At 41.2% G+C, this 25,534-nt stretch overlaps 1 protein-coding gene across 4 annotated transcripts in view; it reads left to right on the top strand.

Moving 5' to 3' along the window:
* The window catches only part of trpm7 (transient receptor potential cation channel, subfamily M, member 7), a 53,583-nt gene extending 28,671 nt beyond the window's left edge, over positions 1-24,912 (top strand). For 3 of the 4 annotated variants that reach the window (XM_088640793.1, XM_088640794.1, XM_088640792.1), the window contains exons 14-40: positions 147-287; positions 718-855; positions 1,214-1,491; positions 3,052-3,280; positions 4,306-4,461; positions 5,119-5,262; positions 6,258-6,386; positions 6,924-7,175; positions 7,720-7,894; positions 9,383-9,509; positions 10,140-10,324; positions 10,536-10,668; positions 10,862-11,997; positions 12,848-12,939; positions 13,384-13,474; positions 13,872-13,957; positions 14,350-14,387; positions 15,479-15,504; positions 16,156-16,209; positions 16,864-16,914; positions 17,024-17,089; positions 17,182-17,465; positions 19,611-19,693; positions 21,088-21,293; positions 21,992-22,043; positions 22,338-22,444; positions 22,959-24,912. In XM_088640793.1, the coding sequence (XP_088496919.1) occupies positions 147-287; positions 718-855; positions 1,214-1,491; positions 3,052-3,280; positions 4,306-4,461; positions 5,119-5,262; positions 6,258-6,386; positions 6,924-7,175; positions 7,720-7,894; positions 9,383-9,509; positions 10,140-10,324; positions 10,536-10,668; positions 10,862-11,997; positions 12,848-12,939; positions 13,384-13,474; positions 13,872-13,957; positions 14,350-14,387; positions 15,479-15,504; positions 16,156-16,209; positions 16,864-16,914; positions 17,024-17,089; positions 17,182-17,465; positions 19,611-19,693; positions 21,088-21,293; positions 21,992-22,043; positions 22,338-22,444; positions 22,959-23,083 (4,584 nt within the window). In that variant the 3' untranslated portion in view covers positions 23,084-24,912. The remainder of the gene's footprint in view (positions 1-146; positions 288-717; positions 856-1,213; positions 1,492-3,051; positions 3,281-4,305; positions 4,462-5,118; positions 5,263-6,257; positions 6,387-6,923; positions 7,176-7,719; positions 7,895-9,382; positions 9,510-10,139; positions 10,325-10,535; positions 10,669-10,861; positions 11,998-12,847; positions 12,940-13,383; positions 13,475-13,871; positions 13,958-14,349; positions 14,388-15,478; positions 15,505-16,155; positions 16,210-16,863; positions 16,915-17,023; positions 17,090-17,181; positions 17,466-19,610; positions 19,694-21,087; positions 21,294-21,991; positions 22,044-22,337; positions 22,445-22,958) is intronic. The other variant, XM_088640795.1, reaches the window with a different exon arrangement.
* Positions 24,913-25,534: the final 622 nt, after the last annotated feature.

Raw genomic sequence — 25,534 nt, 5'->3', positions numbered from 1 at the left:
TAAAGGATGTAGCTTCCTTTTTAAGAAACGTTATCTTTGTATTATCTAATGTGTATCACATTTCTCATGTCCCACATGATTGGTGTAACGTGGTGTTATCCTGACATGGCTTTTGAGTGCAGGTGTCGTATTTCCTTCCTCTGCAGGGTAATCTCCCCCCAGATTACAAAGTCACGCTCATTGATGTGGGTCTGGTCATTGAGTACCTCATGGGTGGCACCTACAGATGCAACTACACTAGAAAGCGTTTTCGAATTGTTTACAACAACCTCCATGGAAACAACAGGGTGAGGACTTATGATCTTAAATTTCGCATGCTTTGCATGATAACTGGGAAAGAATAACATCAGTGAAAAATCAATATTCCATTCATTCCGTGTACTGTTGACTTTTTAAGGTGGCGCCTGCATCAGGTCTTGAGCAGAATCCAGGTTTTTAAGCTTTTAATGATAGAAAAGGGACTAATGCCAGATTGGAAACAATATTGGTTAAGACAGTGGTGGTGTTTCAAAATGTAATAGTGGAAATCTGAATTCAGGATAAGTGTTAGGAATAACCATTTGTTTTACCTTGAAATTTTTAATTAAAAAAACAGTCATATTACCGTCAAAGAAAGTCCCTTTTTGGAGTGTCTTCTGCACATTGCTATGCAGTGGAATTGCAGGTGAAGGACAAATCATGTACCCTGCCTGAAGAAATAATGTGTATTACTTTTAGCGGTCTGGGCGGCATTCCACTTCAAGCAGCGGGTCTCAGCTGCGAAGGAATCACGAGCCGTTCACTATCAGAGCAGACAAGAAGGAGAAGACCAGGCACAATCACTTCATTAAGACTGCGCAGCCTTACAAGCCCAAGGTATCGCAGACACCTGCATTTTATTAAATCAGAATTCCACAGTGCGGGTTCCAGTGTAACTAACCTCCCAGGTGGCTGGATGTACAAGATTCATAGTTTTAAAAGCTGATGGAAAACAGTTTAGAAATGTAACCAAGTAAAATTTCTTTGCAGCTTATGTATGCATTTTAGTAGAATGGTATATTTTATTGCAACTTCAAACTTCCTGACCCAGACGTAAATATTGTAGTCACGACGTGTCTTTGTTCACTGGTTAATTGGAACCATTATGCTTCAATGTGAAAACCGCATTCCTCACCAAAAGTAAAAATAAACAATTTAATCTTTGGACTCTCCCTTCCCCCTTCCCTCTTTGTAGCCTGAATCGTCAACTGAGCAGTCGAAGAAGAAGAGCAAAGAGGAGATTGTCGACATTGACGACCCCGAGACCCGGCGCTTTCCCTACCCTTTCAACGAGCTGCTGGTGTGGGCCGTGCTCATGAAGAGGCAGAAGATGTCCCTCTTCTTCTGGCAGCACGGGGAGGAGTCCATGGCCAAGGCCCTGGTGGCCAGCAAGCTGTGCCGTTCGATGGCCTACGAAGCCAAGAAGAGCGACGTCGTGGATGACACATCCGAGGAGCTCAAGGAGTATTCAAAGTATGTGTGTAAGAATTTAGAACAAAAACACTTTTTAACCCCTTTCGCCTTTCCCCATTTTGCAAATATGGCTGAAATCAGATTTCATAAACTGAAAGCATAATTCCCATGTTCATTTTTCTGACTTGTATGTGGTTCCCCCTCCAGAGCACGCCCAACACCACCCCTGCATTAGAATGAGACAGCTGCTGAAAATGGAAAGCATTATTTTAGCCACAGATTAACTCATTAACATTGACAAACCAATACGGCATGTACAAAGCATTAAATAACCGATCAGGTCTTTGACAACCAGTGAACAACCCTCCCCCAATCACTTTATTTTTAATTGTATTGTAAAAGAAAGGAGAATTATCTCCCCTTTCAAACATTAATTTAATCATTAAAACTATGAAATAAAGAAATCTCTTGCCTAAGTAATGCTATACAGTTTACAGCACTAACACTTGTTTGTGCTATGCTCTTTATCTTGTCCTTTTATCTGAACATTATATGGACAGTTGAAGCAGCCACATTCATAGCGATAGAAATGTCTTTTGATTACTGACCCTGACTCCAATCTAAGCGATCCATTCATTTAATTTTGAAACAATTATTTAAGTTAAAATAGTTTTTATTTCATGCTGTTTGCTTTCTCAGCACCACCCTGAGATTTTTTTCACACGATTTGGACCCATAATGGATATTGATTGCATAGACAATGCACAATAAAATAAAAGCACACACTACAACTCAAGTCTAAGACCGTTTGCAAGAGATTTACGAAGCTGGCCAGGTCTTCCAAGAATCACAGCCTCACCATGTATTTCTCAGCGTACTATAAGTTTGTTGCCTATGAAGAGGTTTCATTTGTTATAGAGAAACTATAGTTTTGTTCATTGGGTGAAAAATGGGTATATACTGTCTTTGCTGTCTTCATTGTGCAAAAATTGGTAAACTGCAGGATGACTGTAAATTAGCTCTGAAACGTAGACTTCAGTCATTATTTGCCTGAAGTTGGAGTCACTGGGGAGCAGTCAGGAGTGTGAGGTTTGGGTTTTCAGGGTGCAGTGTCATTCAGGGTTCCGAACCTGTGTTAAACAGTATTTGAGATCAAGTTAACTTTCTTCAGTGATGGTGTGTGAAATTGCCCAGCTCTAGTGCCGTCGTCTCCAGTGACGGTGTGCGAAATTGCCCCGTTCAGTGAAGAATGCTGCAGGAGCCCATGGTGCAGACATCGGCATGTCAAACAGCATGAATGCAGCCACTGGCACTCTTGCGCAATATCTGTATAGTCTGTCCAAGTGCCTGTACATTCTTGAAAAATGTGCTTCTAGAAGTGTTTTTTTTTTAAGTAGCCCAAAGCCAGTAGCTGCTTTTGTAATGTACTGACATTTTAATTCATGTTAGGTCACATACAGAATGAGTTTAACAGGTCTGCATTTCATAATCCAGCTTGTTTGAGGATGAAAATGAAACATACATTATCTTTTAACAATACTATGCAGTTTGCATAGGTACCCGGCTTTTGGTTTCTCATTTTATTTTTTAAAATAACTTGGTCACTGTTTTGTGCTTCAGTGAGTTTGGCACACTGGCTGTGGACCTGCTGGAGCAGTCCTTCAGACAGGATGAGACGATGGCGATGAAGCTGCTAACCTACGAGCTGAAGAACTGGAGTAACTCGACGTGCCTTAAGCTGGCTGTGTCCTCCAGGCTGCGGCCTTTCGTGGCTCACACCTGTACCCAGATGCTGCTGTCAGACATGTGGATGGGCAGGCTGAACATGAGAAAGAATTCCTGGTATAAGGTAACTTGCACGTTTTAAATGAAATTGTTTTTTACACGGCCCTACAAAACATTCCTTAGTATTGACCCACCCTGTCCAAAATAGTGGGAATGCTTCACCACCTGCTATGTCCATTGACTCTCTGATTGTAAAGTAGTAGCAAACCGTTTTTCTCCATCTCCTGAGGCTGTTCATGCACATGCCTCTGAAATATCACTGATGTGTAACAGCAGACCTGGCTAATGCAATCTTGCTGAAGGGAAGAGGGGAGTGGGGAGTGACAGTAACGGATTGCAGCTCAGGAAACTGTGGGACAATAAGGACAGGTTCCCAGATGTTGTGGGAAGCCAGCTAAGTGGTCCTGTACCTCCATAGGCATGTGAATGTCTGGTGGAATGGATGTGGCAACATTGCAGCAGTAGTCAGTTCTGTGCTGGAGGTGAACTGACCTGCTGTTAGCATGTTTTCAAATATTTGAGCAGGGAGGAAAATTAAGCCGGCTAGCAAAAGGGACAGTTTTCAGGTTTCTTCTTTTCCAAGCCAAGCTGTCTTTGAGTTCGGTTCTCTTGGGATTTTTAAAATCTTATCTGAGAAGCTCAAAGGAGTATTTTTGGAGAGAAGCAATAGCCAACATTATCATATACATATTTAATCGTTTTTACAGCTGTGGCCTTATAATAAGATTACGCAAGAACAAACATTTTTCCAGAAATGAAAAACATAAGCTTGAGAACTAGTCTCAAAGAACAGGGTCATGAAAGGGCAGCTGAGATTTTATTTTTATTTGATTTGCCTTGATATTTTTTGCATTGTTATTGCCTTGGTAGTTTTGCTATGAGGTGCTGAACAGGTACCAGCACCTCTGCCTCAGGGAGTCGTGGAAAGGCGTGTATCAGAAATGAGTGAAAAGTGATCTATATGAGCGTTTTCTCTATTTCTAAGAATATATTCAATTTTTATCAATGTTAAAATTCACAGGGGATGTTCTCAACCTATGAATCATGTTACACTGGAGGAATAGCCGCATTTTCTATTTTTTTTCCCAGGTCATTTTAAGTATTTTAGTCCCACCTGCCATTCTTCTGCTGGAGTACAAGACAAAAGCAGAGATGTCTCACATCCCTCAGTCACAGGATGCTCATCAAATGACCATGGAGGACAGTGAGCACAACCTTCAGAACCCCTCTGAGGACATTCAGATGGTCAGAATTTTTAAAAAATTCTCCTTGTAAATGTTTGGGCAGTTCAGTTCTCATCCTCTGTTAAAAAGCCATACGCAGAAGCATTTCTGTTGGGATGTTTAAAGTCAAGCATGAGCCATCTCCGGGCTATAGATGATGCAGGATACGTTTAAGTTCTGGGATAAATCAAAATTCCTGCCCGCACCCCAGCCCAGACGACAAACCGAGTATGTGGTGCCATTTGTTTTCAAGAGGCCTTGTTTCCTCAAAAAGGAATTGAAGACTGGATTTGTTGCACTGTTTTGAAAAAGATAAGCAGAGTGAATTCTCAGGATGGCAGCATTACAGTTTACTTTACCCACAAGGTTTCTAACTCCTGTTCTTCTTCAGATGTTTCTAAAAATGTGTTGGTGTTTTTCCCCACCATTGGAACATCATTTTCTGAGCCTTGAATGAAGCTGTGGAGTATTTTAAATAAATCTTTTAAGTGCAGTTTTTCGTGCTTCTGACTTTCTTTAAGGATTTAGTCACTGTTGCAGTTAGAATAATGTTGGTCTCCAAACGGATATCACTGCTGACCATTCCTGTGAATTGTCCCCATTTCAAGCGTGAAAACGGTGAGGAAAACGGCTAGTATGCTTGTCTTTCATTGTGCATTTTTGCTCCACTCTTTTCCAGGATGTGTTCAGGGAACTAAGGATCAATGACAACATCGAGGTGAAGAAAGAAACAGAAGTTCATGTGAGGCCAAGGAGGCTGCCGATCACCAGGAAATTCTACGCTTTCTATCACGCTCCCATTGTGAAGTTCTGGTTCAACACGGTGTGTGCTGTAGTTCACAAAGGCGCTTAACATTTACTGCGCCAGCATTTCGTTACGCAGCCTCACCCTTGGGTGTGCAGCTGACGTGGAAACTAGAGGTGCAGGGCATGAGCCCTGGGTTCATCACGAGCTCGCTCAAGCTTTTCCAATGGCCAAAATTTGCTGCAGGCTGGTTTCCAGACGCCCCGTTCATCTCTACCATCATTTCATTTGCATATCTGACCCTGCAAGGCATTATCCCAGGCAGGTCAGAGCACTTGAAGAGCTGATAACATCAAGTACTTAATCACAGTGGGCACAAACATGGAGTTAGACTCTCCTAAATGCCCCTCTGGGCTGTTGGCCCTGAATGCTTTTCACTAACACCACTATTGGTTACACACACGAATGGTAACAATGCCAAAGGACAAATTACTGCTCAGTTTTCTGTTGCTTATGGTCCAGTGTAGGCACTCTGGAAGTGCCCTTACTTTACATGTTGCAAGTGCAGCAATGGAGGAGTTAAAATCACTTTTCCCGTTGTGAATGGATTACTGTTTTTCATGGCTGAGGCAGAAGTACGGAATTGTGCACATTAAACGTAAAAATCATGGCTGTTTGTTGCCTGCTAAAATAATCCAGTTAGCCTTTGACAGATGTAATACAGGGATGAATGATAAATCTGGCTCATTCTCATAAAAGCAAGGGAACTTGATTGCCCTCACCTTCACAGGAGATGATTCTATCTGTCGTCATCCTTATTAAGTATCACCTTACCACTGCATGGCCATCTACGTGGTGAACAAATAGTCATAAGTAAAGTGAAGTTAAACCATGACTGTGAGTTTTAACATCTCCTCTCTTTACTGAGGTGTACAGACACAGCCGGTTCTTTACTGACCTGTTCCTCACCTCCGTCCTGCTGTGGCTGTACATTGCAGTGTTTGCTTTTCGGATGTGTCTTTGTGATTCCAGGACTGTGTTGTTAACCACGCTGTTGCATGCTTGTCCCATAGCTGGCCTATTTGGGATTCTTGATGCTGTACACATATGTGGTTCTGGTGAAAATGCCAGAGTGGCCTTCTCCACAAGAGTGGATCGTCATCTGTTACATATTTACATCTGCCATTGAGAAGATACGTGAGGTACAGTACCCCCTTTCCTTTCAATAGTTGTGTAATTTGAATGTGTTTGACTCCAGATGCATTCTAAGGTTTCCTTATTGATTTATACTGGGAAACTGAATTTTGTTCTGAAATCCACAGGGAGCCAAAGTGCTGCTGCTCACCTTTAAAAGACCTGGTTGGTTTGGCTCTTGACAACCTCAGTGAACTGTTAATCCCTTTATACACCCACTCATTCTCTGGACTCTGGCCTTTTTCCTGCTCCCAGTATGAGGCTCCAACCCTGGGCGTTGTGCTTTCTGTCCTCTTCTCCCAGGCAATGGAATGACCTTCCACCTCATCAGCCAGTGGTTTCAAATCCTGTCTTAAAACACACTTTTACACCCTACAACTAGCTTTTATTTCTGTGCAGTTTACTGTATTGTGGGCCTTTCTCAATTGTTTTTGCCTTTGCCTTTATATAATGTATCTAAGAAGTTGATGTATAAAATACTTATTGTTGTTTTATTGATAGGTCTGTCTGTGTCTTGGCACTGATTGCATCAGTTTCCTTTGCAGATATTTATGTCTGAAGCTGGGAAGATAGGGCAGAAGATAAAAGTTTGGTTCACCGACTATTTCAACATCTCAGACACCCTTGCAATCGTCACCTTCTTTGTTGGATTTGGACTGAGGTTCGGAAGTGGCAGTGTCTTGATTGCTGGAAGAATAGTGTATTGCCTTAATATAATATTCTGGTATGTGCGGCTTCTAGACATCTTGGCTGTAAATCAGCAAGCTGGACCCTACGTGATGATGATTGGCAAAATGGTAAGCATTATTACTGATTACCTAGATCTTTCTCAAACATTAATGTAGTAAAAGTTCTTTTTGTATTGTGGTGGGCAAAAATCAATACTATTCTATATAAGGTCATACTAATACATTGTATAATTTTAACATCCCTTGATTTTAGCACTAGCTACATTTGGGAGCATTTGGAAACACGTGGAAACAGATGAGATTTTCGTATACTTAGAAGCTTTTGGGACAATTTCAGAATATTTGGGAGCATTTGTGTACAACAAGTATACATCCTAAGTTTGCCTTTTTATTCCTTCCCCTACACTGTTTAGATGATGAAAACAACGGTAACATTTTGGCATATCATTTTTAGATTTGCATCTAATAAATTTTATTAGACCTGTGTTCTAAGTTATTAATTGAGAGCACAGTAGGTGTATTGGACAGAGGCTTCCTTCTATCTACTGGTGTTCCACAACCTGTTTATTTGTAAACATGGGCAAAAGGTGCAAGGTCTGATTTAATGCTTGTTGCTTTGATTTGATTAGGTATTGTTTGTTTTCAATTTGAGGTGGCCAACATGTTTTACATCGTTGTGATCATGGCAGTGGTGTTGCTGAGTTTCGGCGTTCCCAGGAAGGCTATCCTGTACCCTGAAGAGGAGCCATCGTGGACCTTGGCGAAGGATGTCGTCTTTCAGCCCTATTGGATGATGTACGGTGAAGTGTATGCTTATGAGATCGATGGTAAGCTTTCCGAGCATTACAGAGGAGTGGTACACTGCCATAGCAACCTCAGATACAACTAAGTAGTGCAGGGAGCTCGTCTAATAATTATTATATACTTTATTTATAAAGCACCTTTCCAAAATCCATGGATTCTGTACTTAGTGATAAAAAAGTACACTAGAAAGTAAAAGAAAAAATAAACAAGAGCATTAAAAGTTCTATAGACAGAATATAGAGCAATCAGACATAGTCCCTGATGAAAAGGTGAATTTTGAGTTTGGGCTAGACAAAGAATTTCCATGTAGCTTCTGAGATCTACATTTTTGGGATTTGCTCTTTTAACTCCGTAGTGAATCCTGTGTACAGTAAAACCCCGGTATCTGCGAAGGTTATGTACCTTGAAGTCTCCACACATGGTGAATTTGTGAATACCGAACGTAATATTTTAGGGTATGGTTCCGTGGTTTGCAAAGAAAGCTTTTCTAGAGTAACATTTTTGTTGTAGCTTAACTGTTTCAGACAAAGTGTTTGTGATTTTTGGGAGCAAATTTTTTAACTAATAAGAGTACTGAAAACTCAGCATAATTATATTCCCATAATTTGAGATCATGCATGTGCAAAAAAATGACATCACTCTTAGGATATTATAGCTAACCTTGTATGAGATTTTTTTTAATTCTAAGAAGAGTGCAGTTCTTTATTTTTAGCATTTTGTTTTTGTTATCATTATAAAAGTGCAGGGCTACTGTACAGTAATACAATTTATTGTGGTGCAATAATAACTGACAAGAATGTAAGTTGTGTACTAACTCACTTCCGTCTCAAAGGAAGTTAGTATTTGCAATTTGTCTAATTCTCTCTAATTTCTTTACTTATCCTTGTCTTCAAGAACTGAGACTGATAACTCTGTGGTCCCCTAACCTTAGTTATTTAACGTTTCTTTTATTTATGTTGTTTTATTGTTTTATTTATTTAGAAACTGTATAAAGTATAACCCAGAATGCATTGCTACAGTACAGAAACTTGTTAACCAAGCTGTGCCTTTTGCTCCGGTGAAGGCTAAAGTAGATGAAAATGCGAAAGTGGGTGTCCATATTAACTTTCCCACTGCACAGCCAGTGGAAAATGTCAATTGCCAACATTGGTAAACGATGGTCTGCAAATGTTGATAAAGTTATTATTAAAAATGTGTGTGCATTGGCATAAATCACAAACATTAAACATCTGGATGTTTTAATGTGCTGAATTGTTAGATATCTCATGGCGTGTGCTCAAAAAGATTAAAAACAAAAATGAAACCACACAAAGATGTGTAATCTTGCAGGGGCAAACTTTTCAAAACTTTTACATTACAGCCTTTTGACTTTCCTGCCAAAAGGAAGCTTCTCATGGTTACTTTGTCACTATAAAAATCTTTACAATACTACCAATGTAGTATTTTTTTTACTTCATCCTATGAACTGTGTGCACCTGACTCTTCTTCCATTTTTCTTGATTTTACAATAGCTTGTGCAAACAATAGTGAAGTAAAGCACCTTTGTCAAGCTGGAGTATGGATTACACCGTTCCTACAAGCAGTCTACCTCTTTGTTCAGTACATTCTCATGGTCAATCTGCTCATTGCCTTCTTCAAGTAAGTATTCACAAAGGATCTGTTTTAATAGTGAATTTTGTAAGTTGTTTTTAAGATAGATCATAACCTGTGTGTGCAATTGTGTACATAGGCACATTTTCTTTGCTAAAATGTCAGATGATGCCACCGTAACTGTAATATACTTAGTATACAGGTACTAAGTATACTTAGGTACAGTACCTAGGAACAAGTAATGGGTTTATTCCATGCTGAAAAGAGAAGAAAGAAAACACAACATTTCGGCTGTGGAGCCTTCTTCGTGTGCGTGTACCCACCTAAACTATACAGTACCTATACTGAATTGTAATATATTGTATTGTTAGGGTATTGTTCAAAGTCCCTGCTGCCGTACAGCTTCTGTGCATTGTGAAGAACTAGTATCCTTTTCTTCATGAGTGTGATGCCTGAGGCACATCACTTAAATGTTAAATCTCAAAAACAGTAAAACCATTGCATCTTTTAAAATACATGCAATAACTTTGTTTCCATCAACAGCTTTTTACATTTTTAGTTGATAATGAGCAGTGTTAAATTAGATAATTAGTAATCTGGTTTATATTTTTGTGCATGGGTGTAATGGAAAGGAGATGGGAGTTGTCTCTAATCAGCACAGTATTTTGTTTTCTACAGCAATGTTTATTTGCAAGTGAAGGCCATTTCCAATCTAGTTTGGAAGTACCAGCGGTACCACTTCATCATGGCATATCACGAGAAACCTGTTCTTCCTCCTCCTCTGATCTTCTTCAGTCACCTGGTCTCCTTGTTCTCTGGAATTTGTAGGAAGAGGAAGAAGGGCCGTGGGACATATGGACCAAGTATGTATAGTCACAGGCCTCCATTTCTATGTGGAAAAGCATCTAAACATGAGAACTGGTTTATATAAAGAAATGCTAAGCATTTTACACAGCCTATCATCTCAACCCAGTCATTTCTGTTGCCTGAACATTTGCATTTGGGCAACACTCTCTCTAAAATAAATGAGGAAGGCAGACCTGCACAGATAGCTGTCACTCCTCTGTCTTTCAGAACTCTTTCTGACAGAAGAAGACCAAAAGAAACTCCATGACTTTGAAGAGCAATGTGTAGAATCATACTTTCATGAAAAAGATGACCAGTTTCACTCGGGAAGTGAAGAAAGAATTAGGGTCACCTCAGACAGGTACATTGATGGCTCTTTTTCTGTAAGCTTGTTCATTTTTAGAAAAATATCACAGCTTAGCCATGATTTGATTATTGATTTTTTTTTTGTGTGATTCAGCTTTATTGCATCCAAGTAGGTAAATTCTTAACCGAATTTGTCTTTAAAACCATCAACAAAAAGGATTGACTTTTATTGCTTCCTTTCTGCCTAGGGTTGAAAACATGTCCATCCAGCTGAAGGAAGTCGGCAACAGGGTGAACTTTATCAAGCGGTCCCTGAACTCCCTGGACTCTCAGATCGGACACCTCCAGGACCTGTCGGCTCTCACCGTGGACACTCTGAAAGCCCTCACCGCGCAGAGAGCCTCCGAAGCCAGCAAAGTCCACAACGAGATCACCAGGGAGCTCAGCGTTTCGAAGAACCTGGGACCAAACCTTATGGACATCAGTTCGCAGAAATCCTCTGTGTTCGTGAAGCGCAGCATAGGGGCGTACTTTGGGTCGTCCTTTGCGCAAGGTCCAGGGACTATCGCAGACTCCCTGTTTGGTGTGGGGGCACAGGCCGAGCGGCAGCCGGACACGGGCGGCCAGGGGCACGGCAAGGACCTCATCCCGAGTCCGGACAGGAAAACTGCAAACATTCCAGAGGCGGGCGCCTCAGGCAGTGCCTTACTCCGAAGTGCCACACCCCCTCCCGAGCTGCGGCTCAGGGGCCATCCCGTCGCCGAGAGGCAGCTGTCCCACCCGGATAACACAAAGCGAGCCGATTCCCCAAACGCTTCGCCCAAAGTTTCCTCCCCAACTGCAAAGTTTTTTGTAAGCACCCCGTCCCAGCCCGGTGGCTGTAGCCCTCAAGAGCCTTCTGCTGAAGGGCGACAAGCTTCCCCGCCCGAGAGCTCTGGTGTTGAATTTGGGGCATTTGTTGGTAAGTATGGTGGCGCAAAGAGCATTTATCCTAGAGTTATTGTGTCCAGCTCTTCTCATGCCGTCAGCTTGGCATGCCCTACCTCTACGCCTGCTTGCGTTGAAATGGCAGGACACGTCAATCTTGCTTTTCGCGACGACGAGGCTAGTGAGGAAACCGGCTGCGATGGGAGGGGCAGAGCTTGCAAATCCAAGTCTGAGCGTGCGGAGGTGGTGGCAGGCAATGGCTTCCGAAGGAGCAGCCCCTTGCCCGGGTGCGAGCTCGCAGGGGCTGTCCAGCTCTTTGGAAACGGGGGGCCCGAGCACAGAGCTGAAGCCGCAGAGGACGTCCAGCTGCGCGCTTTGGGAAAGCATAAGCAGACTGATAACGCTGACGGACCCAAAGGACTGCTGCAGAGGCTGCGGAGCTTGGCCAAACCTAGAGGTTTGAGCTCACACACTAGGGGGTCTGGGCTCTGTGTCTGGTTGAAGGTGACTCTCTTTCACTGGTGCACAGGTCCTTCTCCTCTCCGTTCCAATCTTTAGCTGCCTGATCTCTGCCATTTGAGTCATCCGTCTTCTAATCTTAAGATCCGACACTGGTCGGGGTCTGTAGCTGCAGCTTCACTATTATGTCATGAAGCAGTGTGCTTTAACACAGTAGTGTACCACATGTTTGTCAGGTAAAACTGAGCATTATGTTAAAACCACAAAAGAGGAGGTATTCCATGTGCACTACATATCCTTGATAAAAGCTTAAATTTTTTTTTTCCTGTCCCAAAGGCAAATACCTTACAAATTGTGCCAGTAATGCAAAGCTATCTACGGAAAACAGCTCTGTTAGAAAAACCCAAGTTGTTACAAATACATTGTATTTTAAAATTAAATACAGTCCAAAAATAATCTAAATTAACAAATGACAGGCTGTTTCTGAAGATACTTCAATGGCATCCTTTGTAATGCAGCTGCTCGATACTGTTGCTTTTACTAACATCCAAGGTTTCAAAGGGCTGCATTGGCCAGTGCATGGACTGAAATTGGGTGACCTTTGAATCAATCGGAAACATTGTGATAGAACGTCTAAGTATCGCTGAGGATGTTGTCTTATCAAAGGTGAGGGTGATGTGATTCATCACACTTTTCTTTCCAGGAAAACCTTGTCTTGGGTCACTTAAAATATCTTTTTTTTTATGAAACTTGTACTTATGTTGTCTAACACAAAATCAAAACTTTTAACTATGCTTTAACATTAAAAATACATACTTTTTTTGCATTTTCAATTCCTCTTGGACAAGGACACAAAGATAGCCCTGACCTACAGAAACCTACAAAAGACGACACTACCAAAGTCAGTCATATGTCACCATCCAAGGGGACGAGAGACGTGGTAAGTTTTCCTCTACATCAAGAATGGAGAATCTCTTGATGTTCTGTGGCTTTGTTGGGTCTGCAAACACTATTTCCAGCGAGAAGGATTACTCTTCATTTTCCTAATCTTACAGTCTCAGCTTCTGTAGCAGTCATCTTCATTTTTTATTTTTTTATCTCTTAAAATTCTACTGGAATAGAAAACTAATACATACTAAGAAAGCTTTAGTTTTTACTGTCTTTCCTCTTATGTGATAATCTCTCTCAATTCTTTTTGAAACTTTAAAGCCTTATTAAACTTAGATTTCTGATTTACATATGGGCATCACTTGTGTCTGTGCTTTTTAAAATAATTAGTTGTTATATAGATGCACTTGTGGACCTATGAAAGAACTGGGTGGTTCTGGCTGTCGTATTTATTTTTTATCTTTCAGGCTGTTATTTCTTCAATTTTTTGTCATAGAGTCATCCTGAGGGCCACATGAGAGCAGTCAATTCTTATGCAGGATTCACGGAGTTTGCCAGAAACCTTTCAGTACTCCACCCTGAATCATGTAAGGCTCTTCGAGTGTCTGTGCCCACCTTTCTGGACAGAAAAGTGTCCATTCTTAGCAAGTGTCCATCAACACCATATAGTGTCATGGTGTTTTTGTCTTGATTTATTGAGGTATGGATGGGGTCAGAAAGCCTTTTGAGCCTTGCTGGCTTTTCACAATAGCTGTTTTTTTACTACCAGTGTACAGAGAGAGTTGGAAAACGAATTTTGCTCCATCGAGGAAGGGGTATTTTATTTTTGCTTCTTTCTTTGAGGATATGAAATGACGTGCATGTAAGAACTTGGATGTAGCGAAGCTTTGAAATTCCCTTTTCTACATGTGCACTTTGCTTTTTGTATTCAGTCTCCTTTTGTTTGACTTGTACAACATGCTGTTTGCTTTTCCACTTGATCAGCGCTGAGCAGGAGTGGCAGAGATCACAGCAGAGTGTCAGCTGAAGACATTTGCTGCCACGAGGACCTGAAGGCTCCGGGGCTGCTGGTGGGTCCATATAGTTACAGCACTCTGCTCTGATGAAGACAATTTGCTGCGTTCGCAGTGATGCACAGAGTGGCGAGAAAGCCTTGCATGCGCTTCTGAGAATAGTCAAGTCGTTGGATTTAAAAAAATGTACAGTGAATGCACGTCGTTTGGTCAGTTCTGTGGAAGCAAAACACCTTTAATCACCTAATGTACATAGAATATTTTATCTCCTGTTTCTAGAACTGTGTGATGAATAAACTTTGATCATAAAGTAACCATAGTTTAATAAGCAGTTTTGTGCTTCTCAAATTCATGCTTGACACCGGATACTTATTATAACTAATTGGTGAATGTATGCATTTCTACCAGAGTGTTTACCTTTTAAGAGTTTTTCTTTATTTGGTTTACAGGATAGAGTACAAGGAAAGTCAGCACAAGCCAGCAGTCTGTACGTATGGTTCTTTTAACCCATTCTTAAATATTGTCCTGTGATTTTGCCATTGTTTGAGCCTGATAATGAAGTACCTGACTAATTACTGTGTCTGGTTGTTATGCTTTCTCTTGCCATAGGAAGCACTCTGCTGACATCAGGCCAGAACTCACAGATTTACCATCTTCTCTTTTCATAAAACACATTTCACACTGGGTGGTTCTGGCTTGCTGCCAGTCTAATATTAGGGTTTCCATGGCAAAAGAAAATAAGCAGGCCATTCTGCAGAAGCCGCTAAGGTTTTTGGCACGGTCTGCTATGCTTTTTATATTGTAGAAAAAAAAACAATGTTCACAGTTACTTCGTTACAGAAAAAGTATTCTTGCTTTTGATGAATGTTGTGGAGTAAATTGCATGTCACACATTCAGGTGCGGATAATCTATTTTGAAACTTAATTTATCATTTCTTAGCTGTCAGATACGCATGCACCATTATCGAATTCCATGCAGAATGGCCAACCAGCCATATGCTTCAATGGAAATAATTCTAGAAATATTGTGCAAAGTGGGTAGATGATGCACGTTACACAGTTTTAGTTTGTTTAAAAATTCAAAATGTTATCTAACATAGTATATAATATAAACTGGCATCCTGCAGTGTCATTGATTGGCAGACAACCTACCAGAAAGTCAAATAGCCTCAAGAACTACCTCAAAATAAACAGTTATGGTACTGTAGAGTTTTCAACAAGTTGCCAACGCTCTGGCTCCTGGGAAAGAAAGCTCACATGACAAGAGGCCAGAATTCAAAGTTGCAGCTAATGCAGTCTGATGACCTCTTGAGGTCATGGGAATAACCTTGGTGTAGGTGTTGGTTTCTTTTATTTGTCCTCTGCACTTGAAAATGTACGTACAGTGGAAGACAACATTGAAGCGTAAAGGTAAAATAGCTGACTTCAACATCTGTTTACCTAAATATGTTGTCATCAGCATTTTTACCACAATCTATTTACAAGATCTTAAGTACCACCTTTGTTTTTAAAAGACTAGAAGTAAATTGTATTGTTTACTGATGTGCCCGTTTTATATCTTTACATCTCATTCTGCAGAATTCCTGGGGAAGAAGCCTTAAATGGTAAGTTTTGGATCTATAAATATTTTTGAAATCGGAGCTCTGTGAATGACCTGACTGACTCATTCATAGATAGGCAACAGCTGGGACGCTATCGTTTGTGGTTACCTTTGAAATTGTTCTAAGGGACAAGTCTTTGGAGTGAGTGATCAATGCATGCCGGTTGTTCATTCATTTAATGTTTTCTGAAATATCGTAGTAACTGTAATTCTTTTTCTTTCATTGTTATTCCATTACTGGGGAAAATTTAAGAATTATTGTAAGTAGTTGTTGAAAGGGTTTTCATTCTTTCTGGAGGACAGCAGGTTAATGAGAACATCCTGTGTAACCTGTTGGGGCTCTTAAAACGATCACAGGTGATTTGAACCTGTTGTTCAAGTCACACTTAACTAACTTGCTTATATCTGGTGTGTGCTGGATCATAGAGGAAGCCCTGTCTTCCCCAGATCTAGGCTCGTTTACCACTTCACAAGCATGGGACAATGACCTTATTTCCCCTTGGTCTAGGACTGCAAAGGATATCTTGTGCAATATTGATATTATTGTTGTTGTTATCATCATGGACTTGGAGCTTTCATTATTTATGATCCTGCTTTATAGGAATAGGGTAAACAAGTGTATCCTTATAATTGAAATGTATTTTTTTATTTCCAGCTACATCATGTCTCTACTCCTCTAGACATGCACACCTCAGTGCCAGAAAAGACTGTGAGCAATTGTATTTTTCAGACTGATTTTTACTGTTGTTGAATGTTCAAAGCCCTGTCCGCACTACATGGCAGTGTTGTTACAAAGCTGTCACACAGCGCCACCTTGTGGCTAAACACCATTGTACTGATGGCAGCATCTTTCTTTTAAGCTTCACAGCATCCTGTCTTTAACAGACATCACTTTATTAACCCTTTACAATTTCTTGCATTAGGATTTATCTTTTCGCAAACCCCAGCTTGCTCTCCATGAGACACACAGACACACAGATAGGGAGAGAGCCTGGGTTCAGAGCGCAGGGTCTGCCATTGTATGGCGCCCCTGGAGCAGTTGGAGTTAAGGGCCTTGCTCAGGAGCCCAACGGAGTAGGATTCCTCTGCTGGCTGCGGGATTTGAACCAGCAACCTTCCAGCCACAGGCGCAGATCCTTAGCCACAGAGCCACTGCTCCGCCTAGCGCTAGCCACAGTGGAAGTCACAGAGCTTAACATGTTAAATGTTTAGCAGATAGATTGCTGCTGTTCTAGGAATACAGGTCTTGATAACAGCAGTGTTCATGTACATGTTAAAGTATGTCATGTAAAGCTCTTACATGCGTTCGTAAGGATCTACTTTATTTAGACAAAAATGAAATTATTCTGTTTTTTCTGTTTAGCTGTTGGATCTCCTTTCAAGCCCACTTTGGATATAAGTTATCAATATTCAGGTGAGACATACAGAATTATAAATTTTACAGATAAGTCTGTTGCTAGAAAGTTATTTCTGAAAGGAGATTTGTTTTTCTCAAGGCTCATGTGTTTTTTTTGTCAACCTAGCTGTGGAGCGAAATAATTTGATGCGGTTATCACAAAGCATTCCATTCACCCCAGTGCCGCCAAAAGGTAAGGAGATATAAAAGTAGAATAATCTTTTCCAGTCTCGTGTTGCTTTTCCCACATGCCTATTTCAATACCATTGTACCCCCGCCCGGCAGGTGAGCCAGTCACTGTGTACCGTCTGGAGGAGAGCTCCCCCAACACCATCAACAACAGCATGTCGTCCTGGTCCCAGCGGGGGCTGTGCGCCAAGATCGAGTTCCTCAGCAAGGAAGAGATGGGAGGGGGCCTGCGGCGCGCCCTCAAGGTCATGTGCACCTGGTCGGAGTACGACATCCTGAAACCAGGACACCTGTACATAGTCAAGTCCTTCCTGCCAGAGGTAGTGAACACCTGGCAAAGTATCTACAAGGAAGATACTGTCCTGCATCTCTGTCTCAGGGTAAGAGCCCGAAGAAGATCTTAGCTGCTTATTGTTTTTTTTTAAATTGATGTTTGCCCTGCTTAAGCTGCAGAACCACAAAAGCCATGGCAGTTAATTCTTGCTTAATTTTAAGGATATTTTATTATTTTTTTTAATTTCCAAAACGGAAACCGTGCTTCATCGGCACAATACAACATGTGAACCAGCAGATTATCTGTTTACTGCTCAAGGTAATGTTTATTTTTCTTATGAGAAATCCAAATGGAGCAGCTGTTTAAGCCAAAGAAAGTAATAACACTTCTAGAGGATATTCCAGAATCCCCCAGACCTTAACTCGCCTCCTTACAGATTGAACAGAACACATCTGCTGTTCTGCAGATTTTGTATTTCAAAATACTTCTCCTTTGGCTTATTGTTTCTAAAGTTGCTGTTTTTTTTAAGATGAGTCCCTCTGCTTCTGTGGGAGAGGTAGTGGAAATACTCACGAGTGCACTAGAGGCAATGATTTCCTTTTCCTTTTGTCACATAGTGTCCAGAATAGTCCGGCACCTCCTCCAGTGCCCTTTGTCTGCCCGGAATGAATCCTTACCATTTGGCAGAAGCTGATAATTCATTTTCTGTGTCACATGCTTGAAGCAGGTTTTCTTTGGGTGGCAGTGTTGGAAACACTGTATGCTGACGGTCAGTGAAGGTCCTCCAGTCATTGCAGTCAGAAGAAGGTGGTCTTTTGCTTCCCACTAGAACACGGGTGTACACATGCGTTCTGTAGTGTAGGATTCTTCTGAGGATGTGGTGATGTTGATGTGAAAAAGATTTGAGAAGTAGGAAAGTATACCTGGACTCGGCAAGAGCTCCCAGGGTGGAAATGGGAGAGGGGAGAGGGTATAAATTTCCCATTTCCTTTATGCAGAATTTCACAATGCCCAGGCCGTCCTTTGGCGCTAGAGGGAGAAACCCCACCAGACATCTGCTCTTGGCTGTGGTACTGAAGGGCAGCGGCTGGCAGCTCAGTAGCTTTAATGACATGTTTTTCTGACTGCAACAAGTAGCAGCCTGAACCGACAAATCAAGTTCATGAGACAGCAGATTGGTTTCCTTCCACAGTGCAGTAAATTCAGAGTTAATGTGCAGTTGTATTGTTAATTCACTTCCGAATTTAGAACCGTATCTAAGCTACTGGTCATGCTTAAAGAAGACATTGTGTGGTCAGAGCTTGATGCATTCTGTCTTACGTTTAGCTGTGGGAATGTTTTTAATTAATTGTAGTTGTGTTGAGGCTCACAACATTCCCTTTTTCACATACATACAAAAGACACAAAGACAAAATATAAACGGACAAAAGGGGCGTGTAAAATCAAAAAGTTCTAATGATCTACTGCATTTTGGTTACTGCCACATTACTGGGAGTCTCTACGTATCTTTACCATTTTGGTCATCTTGTTACAAATATATGGTTTTGATTTAGAATGCTGCAGGTATTTTTCTCTGAGATATTTCATTCATAGAGACCTTCCAAGATTGAGCCCTAGTTCTGTCTGTTTCAACATGTCTCTGGTGACTTGTTTCGTGGCTGCGAGTCTGATTAGCCGGGTTTTCCCCGCAGTTCCCCCTGCAGTTTGTACTGAGAGATACTGTATAGTGGGGGTTCTAAAATAACAAATAACATAAAATAACATGCAGGCAAGTTGGAGGTTTTATGCGGATTTAAACGTCTTTCCATTGCTTGATTGTGATGCTATTGCCGACCCCCATTTCCCATTTGGGAATTTGGAAGGTCTGTATATTTCATTGTTATATTCTGGCTCAAATTGTCTTTAAGAAGCTTCTAACCTGTAAATATCTATGGAAATGAGAGTTGGAAAGGCCACTTTTCTCCACCAAGTGTTCAGATGCAACAGTTCCATCTTTGTCAATTAGCTGACAGTATAAACCATCCTAATATTTTTTTTTAACATGATATAACTCTTTGGTCTTCAGGATGAACAGTGTGTTTTGTGCTGGGCTCTTGGTCAGAGTCATTGAATACAAGCCTGAGCTCCAAACCGAGTTGTTCTGTAAAGTATTTCTGACTGCCAGCCTGAGCGCAGGGCGCCTCCAGCTGGTTTTGGAGTGTGAGTGCTGTAACAGGAGCACACATTAACTTGACAAATGCTTTTGTTACAGGAAATTCAGCAGCAAAGGGCAGCTCAGAAACTGACCTTTGCTTTTAACCAAATGAAGCCGAAGACCATTCCATATTCTCCCAGGTAATTTCAGCCACCTGTCTCTCTTGCATGCATACATGCTGTTTTTTGTATTTCCACACATAATTTACATTGTAGAGCAATATTAGGCCTGTAAGGTCGAAAGCCTCCCTCTGTAGGCCCTGTAGCAGGGTTCCCCAGCTCTGGTTCCCAGGATCCACATACTGTAGCTGCTGTAGTTCATTCCATCTCAGCTCTGTTACATCATTTTTCTTAATGACAGGATTAAATTGAACACTTTGTTTCCATTTTCTAAACATTGTGGAAATTGCCTTTTAACTATTGTGTTTTCTAAATGACTTCCATCCATCGGTTTTCAAACCTCTTAATCCCATTCAGTGGAGCCAGAGCATATCCTGGCAAGCAGTGGGCAAAAGGCAGGGTACGTCTTGGATGATATGCCTGTCCATTGCCACTGGGCCAGTTTTCCGAAAAGCCAATTAACTGGCAGGATTTTTGGGGGGCTAAGGGAGGAAACCCACACAAACACAGGGAAAACATACAAGCTCCATGCAGACAGCACCTCAGGTCCAGAGCTGAACCCAGGATGCAGAGCTGTCAGGCTGCCTTGCTGCCCCTAAATGAGTTTTGAATAGAAATAAGTTCCAATCAGTTTGTTAGTTTAATTTAATTCTCAATTAAGGAAAGAGATCTGCTTAAGTGATTTCTCAAGTTCAAGGCTGGGAGCTTCTGTCCTATAACAAGCTAGCAAAAGATCATAAGATTTCCTTGTATACAGTCCTAGATATGTAATTTACAGTTCATATTTTGCTTTAAAGTGACTGATGATTATTTTCACAACTTTGCTTAAGAGCTTGATGATTTGTGAACCCTGCTGTAATTAGTAAGCTAAGTGGTGTTTTTAAAAGGTCTTTCAGCACTCTGTAAATGTGTTCCGTGATTGTGGCAGGGATATGGCCTGCCCCACCCTGAAACGGAGTAGAGGGAGGAAGAAAGACACAAAGAGACTTTGACTTTGAACCTGTACCCCGGATAAGGTCCTTACACTGAATAGGGTTGCCGGCTGGCTCTCTTACCATCAACCAGATCATCTGTTGCATCCAAGTTCAAACAAATTAAATTGCGTAAACTAAGCAGATTTGTATCATTGGTTTGTTCTCTTTGTGTCAGCCAAAACTTCCAGTGAAGGGTTGGAAGAGTTAAGTGGTGGTGTAGAAAAACTCATCCTGCCTGATCATGTCCAGGTGATGTGTGGCCAGGTGGCTGCCCTGATTCTGAGCAGCATAAGACTCCAGATCTTTCCACACACCTCCTTAGCTAGACATATTCACACTTATTTCCGATAGACACCTACATTAACATCCCAGATGCCTTCTAATTTGTCTTTGGGTTCTTTTCATGTAGTTAAAATTTACCACCATGTCTGTTTCTTAAAGGTTTCTGGAGGTTTTCTTGCTGTACTGCCACTCTGCTGGCCAGTGGTTTGCTATTGAGGAATGCATCACCGGGGAATTCAGGAAGTTCAACAACAACAATGGGGATGAGATAATTCCAACCAACCTGCTGGAAGAAACGATGCTTGCCTTCAGCCACTGGACTTATGAATACTCAAGAGGGGAGCTTCTGGTACTGGACTTGCAAGGTGTGGTAGACTTGTGTGACCTTTGAGCTAAAGGAGATACTGCACTACCACAGTTCTCCACTAGTGGTCAGAGGACCTATCAGATTCTACAGACACAGGATAGGTGTGGGAGGGTCTTGGAGGGTGTTGCTGATAATAATAATAATGTTTCTTTATTAGCCCTATACAATTTCTTGCATTAGGAATGCGTCTTTTCGCATACCCCAGCTTTTCTCCAGGGAGACACAGACACAGAGACAGGGAGAGAAGCTTGGGGTCAGAGCGCAGGGTCTGCCATTGTACGGCGCCCCTGGAGCAGTTGGGGTTAAGGGCCTTGCTCAGGGGCCCAACGGAGTAGGATTCCTCTGCCGGCCGCGGGATTTGAACCGGCAACCTTCCGGTCACAGGCGCAGATCCTTAGCCACAGAGCCACCGCTCCGCCCCATAATCAGACATCAGTGAAATACTTAGGAAAGTGGGGATTTCTGTTAAGATTACATTAAACTACAGATAAGAGCAGTACTGTTTCTGCTTCGAAAGTTAATGTAAATTCTTAATAAAACCACAAGGTAACTGATTCACAAAAAAAATGTTCAGTTTTTTTAATATAATTTATTAGTTCTTTATATGCTCCACCTGTTGTGTTATTCACATGAGCGTTTGAAAGACGTGTGTAAGGCAAGTGTGTGCTTATCTCTAAGCTCTGGCCTTCTTCTCAGGTGTCGGGGAGATCCTGACCGATCCCTCAGTGATAAAAAGTGGAGAGAAAGGGTGAGTATTAGGATTCCCTGAAACAGCTTGTGTAGCTGAAGATTAAAGTGTAAATAGTGTTAAACATGACTTCTCTCTCTGAGTCCTGGACATCTGAACTGATGTACATCCGTATATGGTTCATAATTACTCAAGCAGCTGTGGGTTTGAGTGAAGGCTGTAAAGAGATTTGTTCCTGACAAAGTTTTATGAATAGTTCATACATATTTGATATCACAACTTTAAAAAAATGTTTGTGATCAATACAGCCTTCACTAGAAACGTATTTTTTTTTAACCAGAATCTTTTCTGCAGGTCTTACGACATGATTTTTGGTCCAGCAAACCTGGGGGATGATGCAATAAGAAACTTCCGAGCTAAACACCACTGTAATTCCTGCTGCAGGAAACTCAAACTGCCAGGTAGGGGTATTCCTTTCTTTAATTACAGTTGTGCTGGATTGGGAATTGCTGGTAGTATAGCCAGGGCGGTGCGGTGGCTCTGTGGCTCAGGATCTGTGCCTGTGGCTGGAAGGTTGCCGGTTCAAATCCAGCAGCCAGCAGAGGAATCCTACTCCCTTGGGCCCCTGAGCAAGGCCCTTAACCCCAACTGCTCCAGGGGTGCTGTATAAATGGCTGACCCTGCGCTCTGACCCCAAGCGTCTCTCCCTGTCATCTGTCTCATGGAGAGCAAGCTGGGGTATGCGAAAAAAAGTTGTATATGGCCAATAAAGTGATCTTATCTCTTAGAATCAAAGAGTTTTTATAACTGCAAATGATTGTTCCAGTGTATTAACTTTTGTTACTGTAACAATAATTATTAATTGTAAAAATCATCCTTTCTACAATACTGTCATTTGCCATTTTCTGCTGCTTTCATTTTTTTTATAAAAATTTTTTTTGTTTATTTTTCCTCTTTCCCTCTGGGGGAGCTCAGATCTAAAGAGGGATGATTATACACCTGACAAGGTTACGTTACCCCAAGATGACACACCTGAGATTTCGATTCAGCCTGGGAGCAGTACCAAAGAACAAAAGCACTCTATTCGCCTGATGCTGTAAGAGGAATCGCCAGCTTTAGGAGGGAGAGGAAGAAGTACCATGCTTGTGTGCTTAGGGGTGGTGTGTATCTGTACCTGGAGAAGGAAGGTGCATGTGGATAGTATATTTTTCCTAACATTTAAAGTCTTGTTCATGCACTGCATGATTTGAGCACAGTAATCCCAGTCTCTAGAGCTGCAAGGTGGATGAGATAAATAACGTGTGACTTTCTGCACTGTGGTCACAGACCCAAATGTGACCGATCACAGTCTGATACTGCAAGCCTACAACAGGCATGATATCAGGAAATTGTTAGCTTCCACATGTAGTATGACCAGATTTCCAAACGTGTATTAACTAAAAGGTCTTCAGTAATTTGTATGGTATGTATGCGTTCAACCCAGGGCTGGTACGCTCATGAGTCTCTAGGATCTTCAGAACGGGACTGGAGACCAAGAATTCCCATTGTGTTAGAGAAGAATTGACTATGTGATCAGCTAGTTAAAGTGTGGTTTATTACAGTAAAACACGGGGAGAAAACTAAACTGAGGAATTGTGAAGAGGCTCAGTCCTTGTGACCGTGAGTCCCTCTGCTCAGATCCGGAAGGCCAGCAGCGTCTGTTCCTCCAATTTATGTCCTTGATCATCAAAGCAATGGTAGTTACTGACGCTTACATTCATTTGACACAGATACAGCTAGGTAAAACAATAAAGGACTCCCTTTAGTATAACATTTACACACCTGGACACAGAGCGCAAAACTACAGTACTGTATTTTACTCAAGAAGTGCATGTGTTAAACTGGTACAGGATTCCTGTAGCTTGAGCCAAACAGTGCTCATCTAAATTGTGCACATCTAAATGATATTCAGATATTACCCGATATATAATTTTTTAATTATTATAATTAATATTTATTGTAGTTATTATCAATGTAAAGCCTTTCAGTTAAGATGCACATCATTAAGTCAAACTGCTAAAGCCTAACAGATGATATTTTGTGCTGGCAGTCCATGCACATCTTATCAGTTTTAGTTGGACACCTGTAGCCACATCTGGGTCTGAGACTGCTGTTCTCTGAAATAGTCCAGCTCCTGGCCACAGAGAGATTTAGAGACAAGGTGCAATTACAAAGAACCGTAATGATTTCACGTTCTGTAAATGAGAAAAAGATGGCTTTTAAGATTTTTGATAAGTTTTTGTTAAATAATGGTATATAAAGTGACTATCAACTGGTACAATCTCATTGTATAGATGGTTATGGTATTTATTATCAATTATGAGAAGTTGCCTTGTACAAAAAACACATTTTAAAAGCAGTCTTTATTTTTGTTTTTTTTGGTTGTGGCAGGTTTGTAAAAGAGCCTATTCAGATTCAGACTCTGCAAGAATTTATCTAAAGCAGAATGTGTAATCAAGATTTTTTTATAAGTGTAAAGTCATGTAGAAAAACCTGTATTATGTTATTTGTGGTACATACTTTATAAATACACATGGATTGAAATCTTGTACAAATGGGCAGATTGCAATGCAACTTTTTCAGTACAGTGTATGTAATTTAATAGTCCTACAATTTGTTGAACTCTCAATAATGAACTTTGTCCACCAAAAATTGTTTTAAGGTGAGAGTTTTATGTTACAAAAGCGGTACTATTGTTGTTTTTAAAGTATTGTAAGAGCATATTTTAATCTAGTGTATCTTATAGATACAGTTATCTGGCACGAACAAAATAGATAATGAAATAGTAGGTTATTTTATGAAGGGGAATTGTTGAACATATTATGGGTACAGTACTGTATAAATTTTGTATATCACTTAATCTAATAAAATATAAAATGTTGGAGTACCATTCTTTTCACTTTTTGGACAGTTTTGTGCTGGCTGTAGCTTCCTTTACTTGCCTGTCCCCAGTCTTTCCACCATGTTCAGGACTGATCTCCATCAGCAGGAGGGAGATTGGATAATCACACAGATATTGCATGTATTTTTTCTTCTTTTAAAGAAGGCAGACATTCAGCACGCTGCCCTCGCTGCCCCGACAGGTCCAGAGCGTAGGCCTGTGTCTGGGGGGAGAGAGGTCTGATTCTGGCCTGACATCTCTGGGGCTCTGATGCTTGTTCTAGTTCCTCTCGCAGGACACCCATTGTTGGCTCCACTCTTCAAACACATCTCAAAATTCCCCAGTACAATCATTTTCTTGTTTAAAAAAAGATCCTGTTCTGTGTTGTAGGTGTTGTACAAATGTATCATTTCACAACTCCCTCTCAACAGATGTAGGTAGTTAAAAGTTCTCTTATTTGAATGTGAGAAGTACAGTATGTTTCTCTGTGGTTTTCACTAGGTGTCTGAGCACGATATAACGAAAGCATCACAAGTTTCAGCAATGCTTGATCCTGTGACTTTACAAGACCAACCATCAAAGTACAGTTTTGATGCAGCAAATAACAATTGGGACACCACACATCGTTGGT

This window comes from Lepisosteus platostomus, chromosome 7 (assembly GCF_059453375.1).
Source record: "Lepisosteus platostomus isolate fLepPlt1 chromosome 7, fLepPlt1.hap1, whole genome shotgun sequence".
NCBI lineage: Eukaryota > Metazoa > Chordata > Actinopteri > Semionotiformes > Lepisosteidae > Lepisosteus > Lepisosteus platostomus.
The sequence above is the reverse complement of the archived record's forward strand: the minus strand, read 5'-3'. Positions and strand labels throughout refer to the sequence as shown.